At 34.8% G+C, this 13,575-nt stretch overlaps 1 protein-coding gene across 1 annotated transcript; it reads right to left on the bottom strand.

Annotated features, from left to right (window-relative positions):
• Positions 1-8,638: 8,638 nt before the first annotated feature.
• Positions 8,639-9,589, bottom strand: LOC145030197 (uncharacterized). The gene has a single exon (XM_078978602.1). The coding sequence runs from the start codon at positions 9,587-9,589 to the stop codon at positions 8,639-8,641; it is 951 nt and encodes a 316-aa protein (XP_078834728.1).
• Positions 9,590-13,575: the final 3,986 nt, after the last annotated feature.

Consider the following 13,575-nt stretch of genomic DNA (forward strand, 5'->3'; position numbering starts at 1 on the left):
CATGTACACATGAGGAGTCTTAGAATGCTCAAAACCCTTCACCTACAACCTTTCAGAATTTCTGTTTCCTGGATCTTGGTAATGGTATTGCTGCACAACCCCTACCTATAGCCTCGTCGCTCGTCCTTCAGCATGTCTGCTTCATGGCTCTCGAAAACGGTCTTGCTGCGCAACCCTTACACATAGCCTCACCACTCATCCTTCAGCATCTCTATTTCCTTGCTCTCAGCAACGGTCTTGCTGCGCAACACCTACCTACAGCTTCGCCGCTAATCCATCAGCATCTCTATTTCCTGGATCTTGTAAACGGTCTTGTTTTACAACCCCTACCTATAGCCTCGTGGCTTATCCCTCAACATCTTTGTTGCCTGGCTCTCAGCAACAGTCTCGATGTGCATCCTTTATCTATAACGTATATTATGGTCAACAACCTTACGAATTCTTAGTTTGAGAACATCCATCTTAGACAAGAGTCTTGCTACTTTTTATTATTCCAACAAATTTGTTGTGTATTGTTATACCAACCCTTCCTTATTCACGATAGTCTGATACAGCTACCTACATTTCCGACATCAGACTGGGGGGAATCCAGCTAGGTATAGCCCAAGTAGAAAACATCTTCACGACGGTTATCAATGCTCACACAAAGTAGACTATGTAGATGGTTATCGGTAACATTCCACCAAGACGATAGAAACACCATATAATCTATGATGCACACTTATATAACAACCTTGATCTACATGTCATCATTGGTAGCAACCTTGTCGTGTGACTACAACAACAGCTACATTGGATAATAGTCCTAGGGACTGAATGGCGAGCTTACGCTTCTTATCTACCTTGGCCCTACACCTTATTGACATCATTTTCGCATAGCATCCCCGCTCTGCATAACATCATTAACAGCCTTGCTCTGTATAATGGCAGTAACAACTACGTTGCATCATACCAACCTGATCATACTCCAAAAATGGAAAGATCATTAAGCCAACCCATGCTTGGCTCATCACACATCACCACAGAACTCGTGAGCGAGGTTTGGTCGTTCTCTTTATTCTTTTATGCATTGGTGCTTTGTCTAGTCCGATCTGATTGTTAGCAATCCAATCGCATCGGACTAGGTGGACTAGATGACATACAATTTATAAAACCGAATCTAGTCCAATGTCATTGGCCGCATACCAATAACATCATACTGAGGGGACTTGATGATGTTAGGTCCATTAGCATGGCCTAGATAGCTCTGGCGTGCCAGACTTGCCTGGTGCGTTCTTTCCAGCCTTGCCTGATGCTCTCCTACCAGCCCTTCTTGGCACTGCCTTACCTGACACTCTTCTACCAGCTTTTCCTAATGCTCTTCTACCAACCTTGCCCGGCGTTCCCTTGACAACCTTTCCTGGTGCGCACTTACCAGGCTTATCTGGTGTGCACCTGCCAGCCACAACCGGTGCTTCTGGTCGGCCTTGCCCAACTCATTAATAGTTGGGCGTGAATTAGTCTGGTCCAAGGCCTGACCTAATTCCTCTTGACCTAATTTTTCCCTATAAAGTAAATAATGCCTCCTCTTTGGAGGATGACTCTCCCCGGTGGCTTAGCCGCCACCTTACCTTTCCCCCTGGCTCAACCGCCACTTTATATTCTTGTTGGGTGGCTTAATTGTCATCCTCCTCATTCAGCTGCCAAAAACCACCACCAACACCAAGATGGTTCTTTCTAGCTAAGGAGAACCATCTCATCTCTACCAACTGATCCAACTTGATTGTGAGAGCCTGCTCCCAAGGTACAGTCCATGGGGGAGGTTCTAACGACTTTGCTCTGTGATGTCCAGATCTCCATCGCAGCAGAAGTCTAGAAGCCTTCTTGGAGGTCGATATCGCATCATGCATCGTAGGAGGGAATTGAAGATCATGTTTGGAGGTTTCTACTCTTTCTTATAATGACAAAATTAGGATAAGGAAATTTTAATCTGAAAACGTTTTTGTTATTTCTACATCAATCCCATTACTTATGATACATGTGAAATTGATAACAGTTTGAGCATTATATGACTTTAGGTGATGTTTGTTTTTTAACCGGTAAAATGTCTTTAGTCTTTTTTCATATTTACAGAATAATATCGACCAAAAGTATTTTGCATGGCATTAGTCTTCATAAAAGAAATTGTTTGTTCTTTTAACATTTTCATAAAAAGAAACCCCGGTGGTGGTGTCGGAGGTGATCGTGACGGAAGTGGTGGTGTTGGAAGAGGTATGGAGGTAGGCGTAAAGGGGGAGGAGGTGGTGGTGGTGGCAGAGGTAGGGAGGTGGGGGTAGAGGTGGCGGAGGTGGTGAACATGGTTGTGGTGGTGGTGGTGGTGGTGACGGTAACGGTGGAGGTGGCAGCAATGATGGCTATATTGCTGGTGGAAAATGAAATATTACACAAGGTTAGAACTTAGAAAACATCTACCAAAATCCAATGTTATTAATTGTCTTTTGGAAAAAGAGGTCAAAAATACTTTTTTGTCTTTTGTCTTCTGAAAAATAATTAGTTTTTTTCTCAAATGTTTTTCCGCCCACGGATATAAGAGGCCAAAAAGACTTTTGTCAAAAAACAAAACACCACCTAGGAGTTTTATATGTATCGATCCAAAAACATGAGATTTGTAGCAAGTCTTCCTGCGATTCCTAAGTATACATTACGCTTTTTAGGTAAATGCCTAAATTACGCCATGTAAAAAATTGGTATAGCCTCCCGGACCAATATGGTTATCACAAATTTTATTCAACAACTAGTACTGCTTGAAACCACCTTTTAATGCCCTTTCAATTAGTTGGTCTCATTGATCGCACTTTTCAACCGTACCAGTTACACCTCTAACTTTACTAACAAAACTTACAAGTGATGAAAAATATTTATAGAATAGTGGCTCACCACCATCGAAAAAACGGTCCAAGCTTGTTTTTCCAGCACGCCCTTAATTTACGTTATACATACAAGGGAGGCAAACAATAGGAGTCTCTTTTCCCAATAAGATTTGATATACTAGGGTTGCTTAGGATGACATATCTTTGATGCACCAAAAATAAATTAAAACAGTTTACCATCCCATGCATATATGTTTGCACACAAGCAAAATCGTTAGCTACAATTAGAATTAAATTATTTGTTTCATTTCCTTAAACACTCACTTGCATAAAATGAGTGTTTAAGGAAACAACACTAACAATTTAATCATAACTGTAACTCATGATTTTATCCCACATGCACACATATATGAAAGGGATAGCCATGTGTTTTACTTTATTCTTAATGCATCAAACTACGTAACCCTAGGTATCCCTAGTAGAGCCCATCTTATTGGAAAAAGATTCCCCTATTTGTTTGACCCTGTTGTGGGTATAACACAAATAGAGGAAATGTCGTCACAACATGTATCGATTGTTAACTAGCATCCAAGCATGCGGTGAGCCGAATGTCTATAAATATTCTACATTATTACTAGATTTCGTTAGCAAAGTTAGAGACGGAACTTGTACATTGAAAATTGTGATAACCACACTAAGTAATTAAAAGGGTGGAGTAACTTTTGAAAGATGGTTTCACGAAGTACCATCAAATAAAAAATATTAGAACTTTACTACAAAACAAGTCAAGAAGTTTCATTTGTAATCAACATCGGCCAAAGTGGTCAAGTTGTATTGGTCCTAACGTCTATACAAAATGTTTACCTATCACAAGGTATTTAGCAACAAAAACATCATGTGTACCTAGGAATAAGGAATCATAGCAATCGGGTATCACAAACAGACTTGTAGGAAATCTCTAACTTAAAGAAATGATCTTCTTCTTATGTATGTTGTAGGTAATGAGTCTAAGTCCAAAACCAGGGGTGTTGCAAAATATCCGTATCCGAAATTCCGAATGTGAATTATCCGAATTTTCGGATATCCGAAATTTTGGAATCAGAATTGGATAGTGTTTTTCTGATTTTTCGGATATCCGATATCTAAAAATTTTGATTTTAGTTTATACATTATTTTTTATTTTAATCGCATATATCTTATGATATAAATGTTAGTAACTAAAACATATTCATAATACCCTTATTTATATACCTATATTACTTCATATGCCTTTCTAATTAAAAAAATATGCCTTTCTAATTTAAAAACTTCATATTCCTTTCCAATTTGAACAAAATTTCAAATTTTCGGATATCCGTTTGATATCCAAATCCGTATCAGAAATTTTAGATATCGGAATTCCAGATTTTTGAAATTTCAGATACGGAGTTGGATACCAAAAATCAACTATCCCAAATTTCGGATATCCGATTTTTCGGAGATCCGGTTATGAACACCCTTATCCAAATCTATTTTAAGGATGATGTCTAGGGATGTGATCGATCCGAGTTGATTTTAACACTGCCACACTTAAAACTCGACTAGACTAGAAAACTCAAGCTCTAAACCTGACTTGACCCTTAATTTTAAGTTTGAACTAGATAAAGCAATCAAGACTTTAGCTCAACTTGACTCGATAACTAATAAAAAGTAAAATCACATTAAATTACAATAATAATTAGCGTAAACTCGTGAGCTCAACTCAACTCGGCTATATAATATGTAAATATGAATTAAAAAAAGGGTAAAATTGTAAATATAGCAATGCTTGATTAAACTCACGAGTTTCACAAGCCAAGTATTCCAATACTCAAGCTTGGATCAATAATGTACTCGGGTAGCTTCAACTCAACCTAACTTGAGCCAAGTCGATTTCAAATATTCTTTAAGATGGTCTCAACTATCTCACGATATGGCTCGTCTCCGTTATACCTGTAATAATGTCAAAGTCATCCATGCTCAATCTGTTAACAGTTTTCGGACTCTCAAAAGTAATGGAAATGATGTAGAAATAACAATAAAAAAATCCGGATCAAAAGGGGGAAAAAGAGCGCAAACCTCGACTTCCATAACACTAAACTCAAATCCAGAATCGCATTCGATAGTAACCACAAGCCCATCGGTGACACTACTTCTCCAACAACAAAAAAAACCTAAACCAACTAGGTTCATGAGTTCATCTTCAGCTCTAGCTATGATTACCCCTTTACCGAATACTATCGATAAAGGCCTCTCAACTTTGTTGATTAGTGAGATGGCTTTGGCTATTTCGTCTTTTGTAATGTTAGGGGAATGCAAGGACCGAAAACGGTGATGAGGATGTTGTGGTGACCGACGAGGTGTCCTTAAGTTGAGACCGCGTAACCTACCTCCTGCTCATTGTGAAAAACGATGAATCTGAATCAAAGTACGATGCCGCAGTTTGTTAATGAGGTAATAGGTATTCCGGTCGATGTGGGCGCGTACTAGGAGGGTGTTTGGCTAAGCTCAAAAAAGGATCTTTTTAACTTATTACTCCACCGGTATAAGTTAAAATGAGTGTTTGGATACATTGTTTAAAAAAAAAAACAGATTATAACGGTGTAAAACCGAAGATAAGTCATTTTTTTTATTAGTTACTAACTCTTAACTTATCAAAACTCATTATAACTTATAACTCTCTAATATCTTTAGGAAACATTTTTTTGGTCATTTTGCCAAAAACTAAAAAAGGCTTATCAACTTATAGTGTTTTGGCACCGGATAAGTTAATTCAAACATTTTTTTAAAACTCCGTTTTGACACCGCTATAAACTAATAAAATATAGACAAAACTTCAAAAATGGTTCCTGTGGTTTTTGAAAATATCAAGTTTAGTCCCTAAGTTCAAAAAACCTCACAGATCGTTCCTGTGGTTTCAAAATTTTAAACAAATGGTTTTTTTCATTAACTTCATTAGCTTTTGGCCATTAAGTAAAAGACATTTCGATCATTTCACTACCATAGGGACCAATTGTGAAGTTTTACTTTATTTTAAAAATAATAAAAATAATAATAATTAGGCTCTCTCTCTCTCTCTCTCTCTCTCTCTCTCTCTCTCTCTCTCTCTCTCTCTCTCTCTCTCTCTCAACCCTAATTCTTCATTCAAATTTTAAATCAACTTCTTGATTTTCCGTTTCAACCTTTCTCCCCTATATATCACATCCTCCTCAACCCTTCTTTCCTTTCTTCTTCGACATCCTTTGCTTTTCTTCCGGGTTTTTTTTTTTTTTTTTTTGCTTTTTCTAATTACCCAGGCCACAGGAGCCCTGTTTCAACGTCCTAGTTCCTAAGAGGGATTCACATAGATTTCCTTCAGTTTCTTCTTTTTCTGTTCAAAAGTGTTTCAGATATGGGGTTTTGTTAGTTTGATCTATGGGGATCTTGTGGGTTTCTAAGTTTTTTTGACTGGTTTTTTCGGAACTGAAGGCTACCGATCTTAGTGTAACTTTTTTTTTTGTTGGAATTGGTTTGCAGTGGACAACTTGGTTTTTACAATTGATTATATCAGAAAATTTGTTTTATTTTATGTCTGATAAATTTGATTACATATAATAAGCACAAACTTAGATTTCAAGGAAGGCAGCGATTTAGAGTACCCTCTTGAAATTGAGATACCCACTGGTGTTCATCATCGCTTCAGGTGGTGTTCTTTAGATTATGATTTTTTGACCAGGTTTTCGTTTTAGATATATCCTTTGACTTTTGGATTTTGGTTTCTTTTTAAACTGAGACTAAGAACAAGATGAGTATTTTGCAAAGAACCTACTTGTCGTTGATAATGATGATGAATACGAGCTCTTAGCATTCTTAATATTGTATCTGAAGCAATCTGTAAGTGCATTTTTAGGGATAGCCTCTGCAAATCAAAACCTACCACTTTTTAGCAAAACTGAGAGATTTATAGTTATTTTTTAATACCTCAAGAACTTGCAGAGGATCAAGAGATTCTCCATGGTTATGGAGAAGCCGAACAGTAGCTTTGAACATGGGTTTCTTGCCATCTTTTGGGTTTAGATAAATATCAAGCAACCTGAAATTATAAATCCAGAAAAAAAAATATATAAATGAAAGTTTTTCAACTTGAGAGAGAGACCTTTAATATTAGATAATATATATATTTTTTTAAATAAGGCAAAACTTCATAAATGATCCATGTTGTAGTGAAAAGACAGAAATATCATTGACTTAACGGCCAAAAACTAATGGAGTTAGCGAAAAGGACCATTTGTTAAAAGTTTTGAAACCACAATGACGATCCGTTAGGGACTAAACTTGATATTTTTAAAAAACAAAGGGACTATTTTTGAAGTTTTGTTTAAAATATAAGTTAGGACTATTTATCATTTTAAATAAACTTATCAAAACAACCTCTAAGACCTATTTATCACCGATTTCAACCATTATGGTGTTGAATAAGCAACAATCAAGTAGTAATAGTGGAAAATAGAAAAAAAAAAGAAAAAAAAAAGGAGAAGTACATCCCGTTCCCAAGTTCATTTAAAAAAGAGAAAAAAAAATAGATGAGAGTGAGAGGAAAATATAAGAAATTGATTTTCTCGAGTTTCATTAAAGGAAGAAAATGAAATGATCATTTTCACTCTTAACTTTCCTTCTGATTTGGAGAGAAATAACAAAATTTTTAATTTTAATTTTCATTTCTCTCAAACTCGGAAACATAAAAGATAAATTTTGTTTCCTTTCTTTTCTTTTCTTTTATCTCATTACTTTCGTTTTTTTTTTTTTTTTTCTACAACTCGGGAAGGGGGTGGCACAGAAGTAGTAGGAAAGACTAGGGCGTACTAAATTGGGTCGATTGTATTGGGCTATTTGCAAAAAGGGTGTGAAAAGAGGCGGATCTAATGGAAATCAGAATTGGTTTGGGCTACTGGATCGAAGCAGTCTTTCAAACCAGATTGCAGTTGCCCAATCAACAAATAATCAGTGAATTGGGCTTACTGTAAAATGGGATACTCCATTCGTGTAAAATGACACTATTTATTGTGAATTACTAAAAAATTATTAAAAAAATAATACTGCACAATATACATCGCGTAATGCAAGATTGTATTTGGTACCGTCAAAATTATTCTTATCCTAAAAAAATATTTGTTTTATCAAAATTGTTCATGTGTTCACCATAAAAAGAATATCTTAGGGTTTAAATAGTTTTTATAAAAAAAATAGCATGATAATGACAGTAAATGAAAAAATGACTAAAATATGGTGGATAATTTTGTAGTTACTAATGCATTTTTTCAATGGGGTCCATTAAGAAATGTGTGACTATTACCATCTCCGAGCATAAGTGAATATTTTGGCAGTATTTAGTAAATACTGAAGATTTTTACTTTTTGATATTTTAGTCTTTTCCTCATTAATTTATTATTATTATTTTTTATTTTTAATTCGGTTGTGTAATGATGTGACTTCGGGTCAGTCCTCCATATTAATAGAGTTATGTAACTTCTTCCAAGGATGGATTCCCTAGAAACAATCACAAACTTATTAATTTTATTATTATTATTATTATTATTATTATTATTATTATTAATTCAGTTGTACAATATTCATTCAATCATTCTTGCAGGGCGGAACACAAACACTACAGCTAAGGGGTCAAGATTAAGACTTTATAATTAAACTATATAAATAAGTTTTATTTATTTCAAAATTATGACATATCAAAAGTTTAAACAAGAAAACTAATATAAAGATTGTTAAATCGTTTATCAAAATGGAACACGATGATCTTTTGCTTTTTTAAAATCTTCTACAATTGTCTCTAAACTAATATTTTCAGCAAGTTCCCTTTCGAAGTGCAAAACCAATGAGTCATTCAGAAGCTCGTCTTCCATTTTATTCCGTAACCTTGTTTTAATGAGGTTCATTGCTGAAAATGATCTCTCTGTTGTGGCAGTAGAAACTGGAAGAGTAAGTATGAGACTAACTACTCGATAAATAAGATGAAAGTTTGCTACTCTTCTAGTCTTTACCAACCATTGACACAATTCGGACATAGATGCCAATAGTTTATAATCTGCATGTTGAACAACATCAATCTCATAATGTTGAAGTTGTATCTTCAAAACTGTTTTCTCTTGTTCATTAAAATCTTCAGGATAAAACTTATCCACTAACTTAATTATATCATCAATTTGAAAAGGCTCATCAACACTCTTAGGATCTAAAGTTGTTGAAAGTCGAAGCAACTCCGTTGAGCTATCGTTGAATCGATGATTTAGTTCCATTATTTGACAATTAATTGATTCGTAAAATATATCCACTCGGTAATGATGTTCAAGTGTATGATCACTACGCTCGTTACGAGCTCGAGCCCCTCTACTAAAGTAGGGAGAAGACATATATGGGATATCAATGTTGCGTTCCTGACAAAATAACTTAACAAGAGAGAGCAAACTATCCCATCTTTCATCTTTCATTTTTTGTAATAACAATTTGGTAGATGCAACTAACCTCAATGCATTACAAATATCTTGAGTTTGTCTTTGTAAAGCTTGACAAAGTAAATCAGTGATCTCCATTATTTCTTTCTCGAGATGAAGAACAAAAATGAACTCGAATGTAGTAATAGCCTCATATGCTGAATCTGCGTCGCCTTTGATTGCACCAATGCCATCTTCAATAATTTTAAGTAAAACCTCGCAAGTTGGACTAAACATTTTGATTCAGCTCGAAACTGATTTGAGGTGAGAACTCCATCTAGTATCACCAGCTCGTTGTAATGTGCCAATTTGATTAAGACCTCTACCTGTCTCTAGCTCATCAATAGAAACCTTGTATGCAATTTCCTCGGCTTGTGCATCTCTAATTTGGTCGGCACGCTTGGAGGAAGCACCAACAACATTAATAACAAAAGATAATCAAGTAAAAAACTTTTGTAATGCAACAACTCCTTGCGAAGCAGCCATTAATGCTAATTGCAATCAATGGGCAAAACAATGAACATAATACGCATATGGACAATCATTTGAAATCAATGCTTGTAAACCCTTGAAATGATCTCGCATATTGCTTGCACCATCATATCCTTGGCCATGAATAGACTTAAGATCAAGATTGTTATGTGACATTACAGAATAAATTGCATTCTTAAGAGTTTGTGCTGTAGTGTCAGGTACATGAACAAGCCCAAAGAAACTCTCCATTAGAAATCCATCTTTATTTAAAAATCTCAAAACAATTGACATTTGTTCTTTATTAGACTGATCACGTGCTTCATCAACAACTAAACAAAATTTCCCACCATCAATCTCCGCGCAAATCATCCTCCTCACCCTAGTTGATATAAGGTTTAGAACCTCTTTTTGAATTGACAGTGATATATACGATGCATATTTAGGAGCAGTACGGAACAATTCTTCCTTCTCCGTGTTAAAATCGCCAATTGCCTTCAACATTTGACAAAAATTTCCTTTGTTTATGGAATCTGGTCCTTCATCGTGGCCTCTGTATGCAACTCCTTGAAAGGCACACCAACGTACTGCATAAATAGTAGCTTTCAGTCTTAATCTATTATTTTTACGCTATTCTTCTGTAAATGTCTCAAACACATTTCGTATATCTTGTGCCTCGTTTAAAAAATCATCACATGATTTTTGTGCAACGTTGTGAAAAGATGTACACTCAGTCCCTATGTGATGCAAAAAAGCACAACTTTTTCCACCAACTTTCTTCCAATTCTGAAATCCATCTATAATAAATGCTTGTTGGCCGTAGTGTCCCATTCCCGAAGGCTTGTTGAATAGAAAACATGGAAAACAAAACGCAACATCTAAGCTCTCTGAATATTCAAGCCAATGATATAATTTAAACCAAGAAGCTTGAAAACTACAGTTATGGGTTTCTGGTCCCGATTTTGGATATACAACAAGTTTTTGTTGAAAGGGACCAAGATTAATATATGCTCGCCTAATAGTATCTCGCTGATTAACCGGATAATCATAAATTTTCTTACACAAACCAGGATCTCTTTTTAATGTATTAAGATCAATTTCATTAATTTCAAGATGAGGTTTTTTGAAACGATTATCAGTATTATGAACATCGGGTGTGGGGGCATCTTCATCCAAAACAATCTCCGGCGGGTTTTCGGAATCTTGAGTAGAACTTGAGTGTTTTCTTTTAAAAAACCCATCAATAGTTCGTTGTTTTTCCATGTTGATATCTACCCTACAACCAAATTTATTAACAATCAACAAAATATCAATATAAAATACCGATAAACATTTAAAGCTTTTATTTTAAAAAGATAAATATAAACATTTAAAGCTTTTATTTTAAAAAGATAATATCTTTGACACCTTTCTTTTCTCCTTTCATGACAGCTTCGATACCGTTAATCTTATTCTCCTGCTACCACCTCTCATTCTCCTCTCATTGTTTCTAACACCTATAGTATATTTATGTATTTCATTAAATAATGATAAACGATGAGTTATGATACAAACGGTATAAAGTGAAAACAAAAAAAAGTAAAAATGGTAAACAATGAGTTTGGGGACGAATGGTAAAAATTGACTAGACTCAAGAGACAAGGAATAGCTTAGGGGTGAGCATTTGGACCGGTGGGCCACACCGGACCAGACCGTTTTTTTGGATCCCCAGGCCGGTTCTCGGTTCTAAGATTTCTCTCCGGCCCGGTCCGGTTTTTTTTCCGGTTCGGTCCGGTTTTTACCGGGTTTAGAACCGGTTGGACATGATTAAGATTTTTGTGATGTTTTTTAAACACACATAACTCATTCGTTTTAAGTCGGATTGACCTGCGGTTTTTTACAATATTTAGTTTACGGTTTGTAGATGAATTTAGACTATAATTTTGTTTATTTTGGTATTATATTCACTGTGTTACAATCCTTCAAAGTAGAGCTATCAAAGTTGAAAAAATTCAGCTTTTCAGCAACATTTTGTAATCTGTGACGTTTTTTAAACACCCATAACTCATTCGTTTTAAGTCGGATTGACCTCCGATTTTTTCCAACATTTAGTTTCCAGTTTGTAGATGAGTTTAGACTCTAATTTTGTTTATTTTGGTATTATATTCACTTAGTTACAATCCTTCAAATTAGAGCTATCAAAGTTTAAAAAATTCAGATTTTTAGCAAGATTTTGTAATATGTGATGTTTTTTAAACACCCATAACTTATTCGTTTTAAGTCGGATTGACCTACGGTTTTTTCTAACATTTAGTTTACAATTTGTAGATAAATTTAGACTATAATATTGTTTATTTTGGTATTGTATTCATTGAGTTACAATCTTTCAAAGTAGAGCTATCAAAGCTGAAATATTTCAGCTTTTTAGTATTATTTTATACTATAATTCTGAGTCCACGTTTAGCACATGTGGTAGAGTTGTAAGCGAGTATCAAACTATCGACATTGATAGTTGAAGCTTTCTTATGCACCCAAGATTGGGTGATAAAGTTTACAAATCCGATAGTTGACAACGCTGATGACATCTTGAACGATGATGATATAGCTTTGGGTAAAAAAATTACAATATTTTTTTTTATACAATTATTACTTTTTTATTAAATACTAACAACATTTTCATTTGTGTTTATGTAGAGATTTCACAAGCTTTAAATATGTTACATATGGATGATAATGATATGGGGAAGAGGCCAATGGAAGATTAGATTATGAGTTTATGAAATTTGTTAGTTTGATTGATTTTAAAGTTTAAACTATGATTTTTGTTGTTATGGTAATACTTTTGTATGTTTGTCTTAAAATTGTTTAACTTTTTTTGGTGAAGATGATTTATATTTTAGTTGCTTTTATTTGGAAAATTAATTTTTGCAAATTGCAAGTTATAATATTATACATCAATGTAGATTAGATAGGCATGAGACGAAAACATATTAATTTTGTAAGTTATAATATTATACATCAATGTAGATTACTTATTATACTCTATGCAATTAAAGTTGTACCGATCCAAATAAGTCCAAAAATCGGAAAACCCGGACCTGGACCCGAACACGGACACGACTCATCCGGTCCGGTCCATGGTCCACAAAATTCTCCATAACGGGTCCGGTCCAAGAGCCGGTCCGGTCCGGACCGATCCAAATGCTCACCCCTAGAATAGCTCACAGTGATGACGATGCTAAGATATTTTTCTTCACAAACATGGAACCCAATTGCAAGAGGACAAATTATGGTTGCTTTTTCAAAAGTATAGAACCATTGTCGATGTCTATATTTCAAGGAAGTCGAGCAAGTCCGTGAAGAGCTCCGGCTTATTTCTTTCATCAAGGTTATATATGTGGAGGATTTCTTTAAGGGATTTTCTAATATGTGCCCTAAGGGCACATATAAGAAGTATTAATTAATCACAATTATTACAATAATTAGATGTGAAATGCATTAATTATGAAGATTATTAATGAATTTTATATTTAATTATGGTAATATTTCTTATAATTAATGTATTTAATATTTAATTATGGTAATAATTATAATTAATTAATACTTCTTATATATATAGTTTTAAGACACATATTAGAAAATCCGTTTATTTAAAAGGAACATGGATTGGGATGTACAAACATTTTAGTGATCAAAATGGGCGGATAGTTGGGCTTGAGAGAGTAGTTATTTTGGTCTACGTAGTCTGACTCCAAAGTCTTACCATGGTACGT

The sequence above is a fragment of the Lactuca saligna genome, chromosome 2, assembly GCF_052625555.1.
Source record: "Lactuca saligna cultivar CGN05327 chromosome 2, ASM5262555v1, whole genome shotgun sequence".
Taxonomy (NCBI): Eukaryota; Viridiplantae; Streptophyta; class Magnoliopsida; order Asterales; family Asteraceae; genus Lactuca; species Lactuca saligna.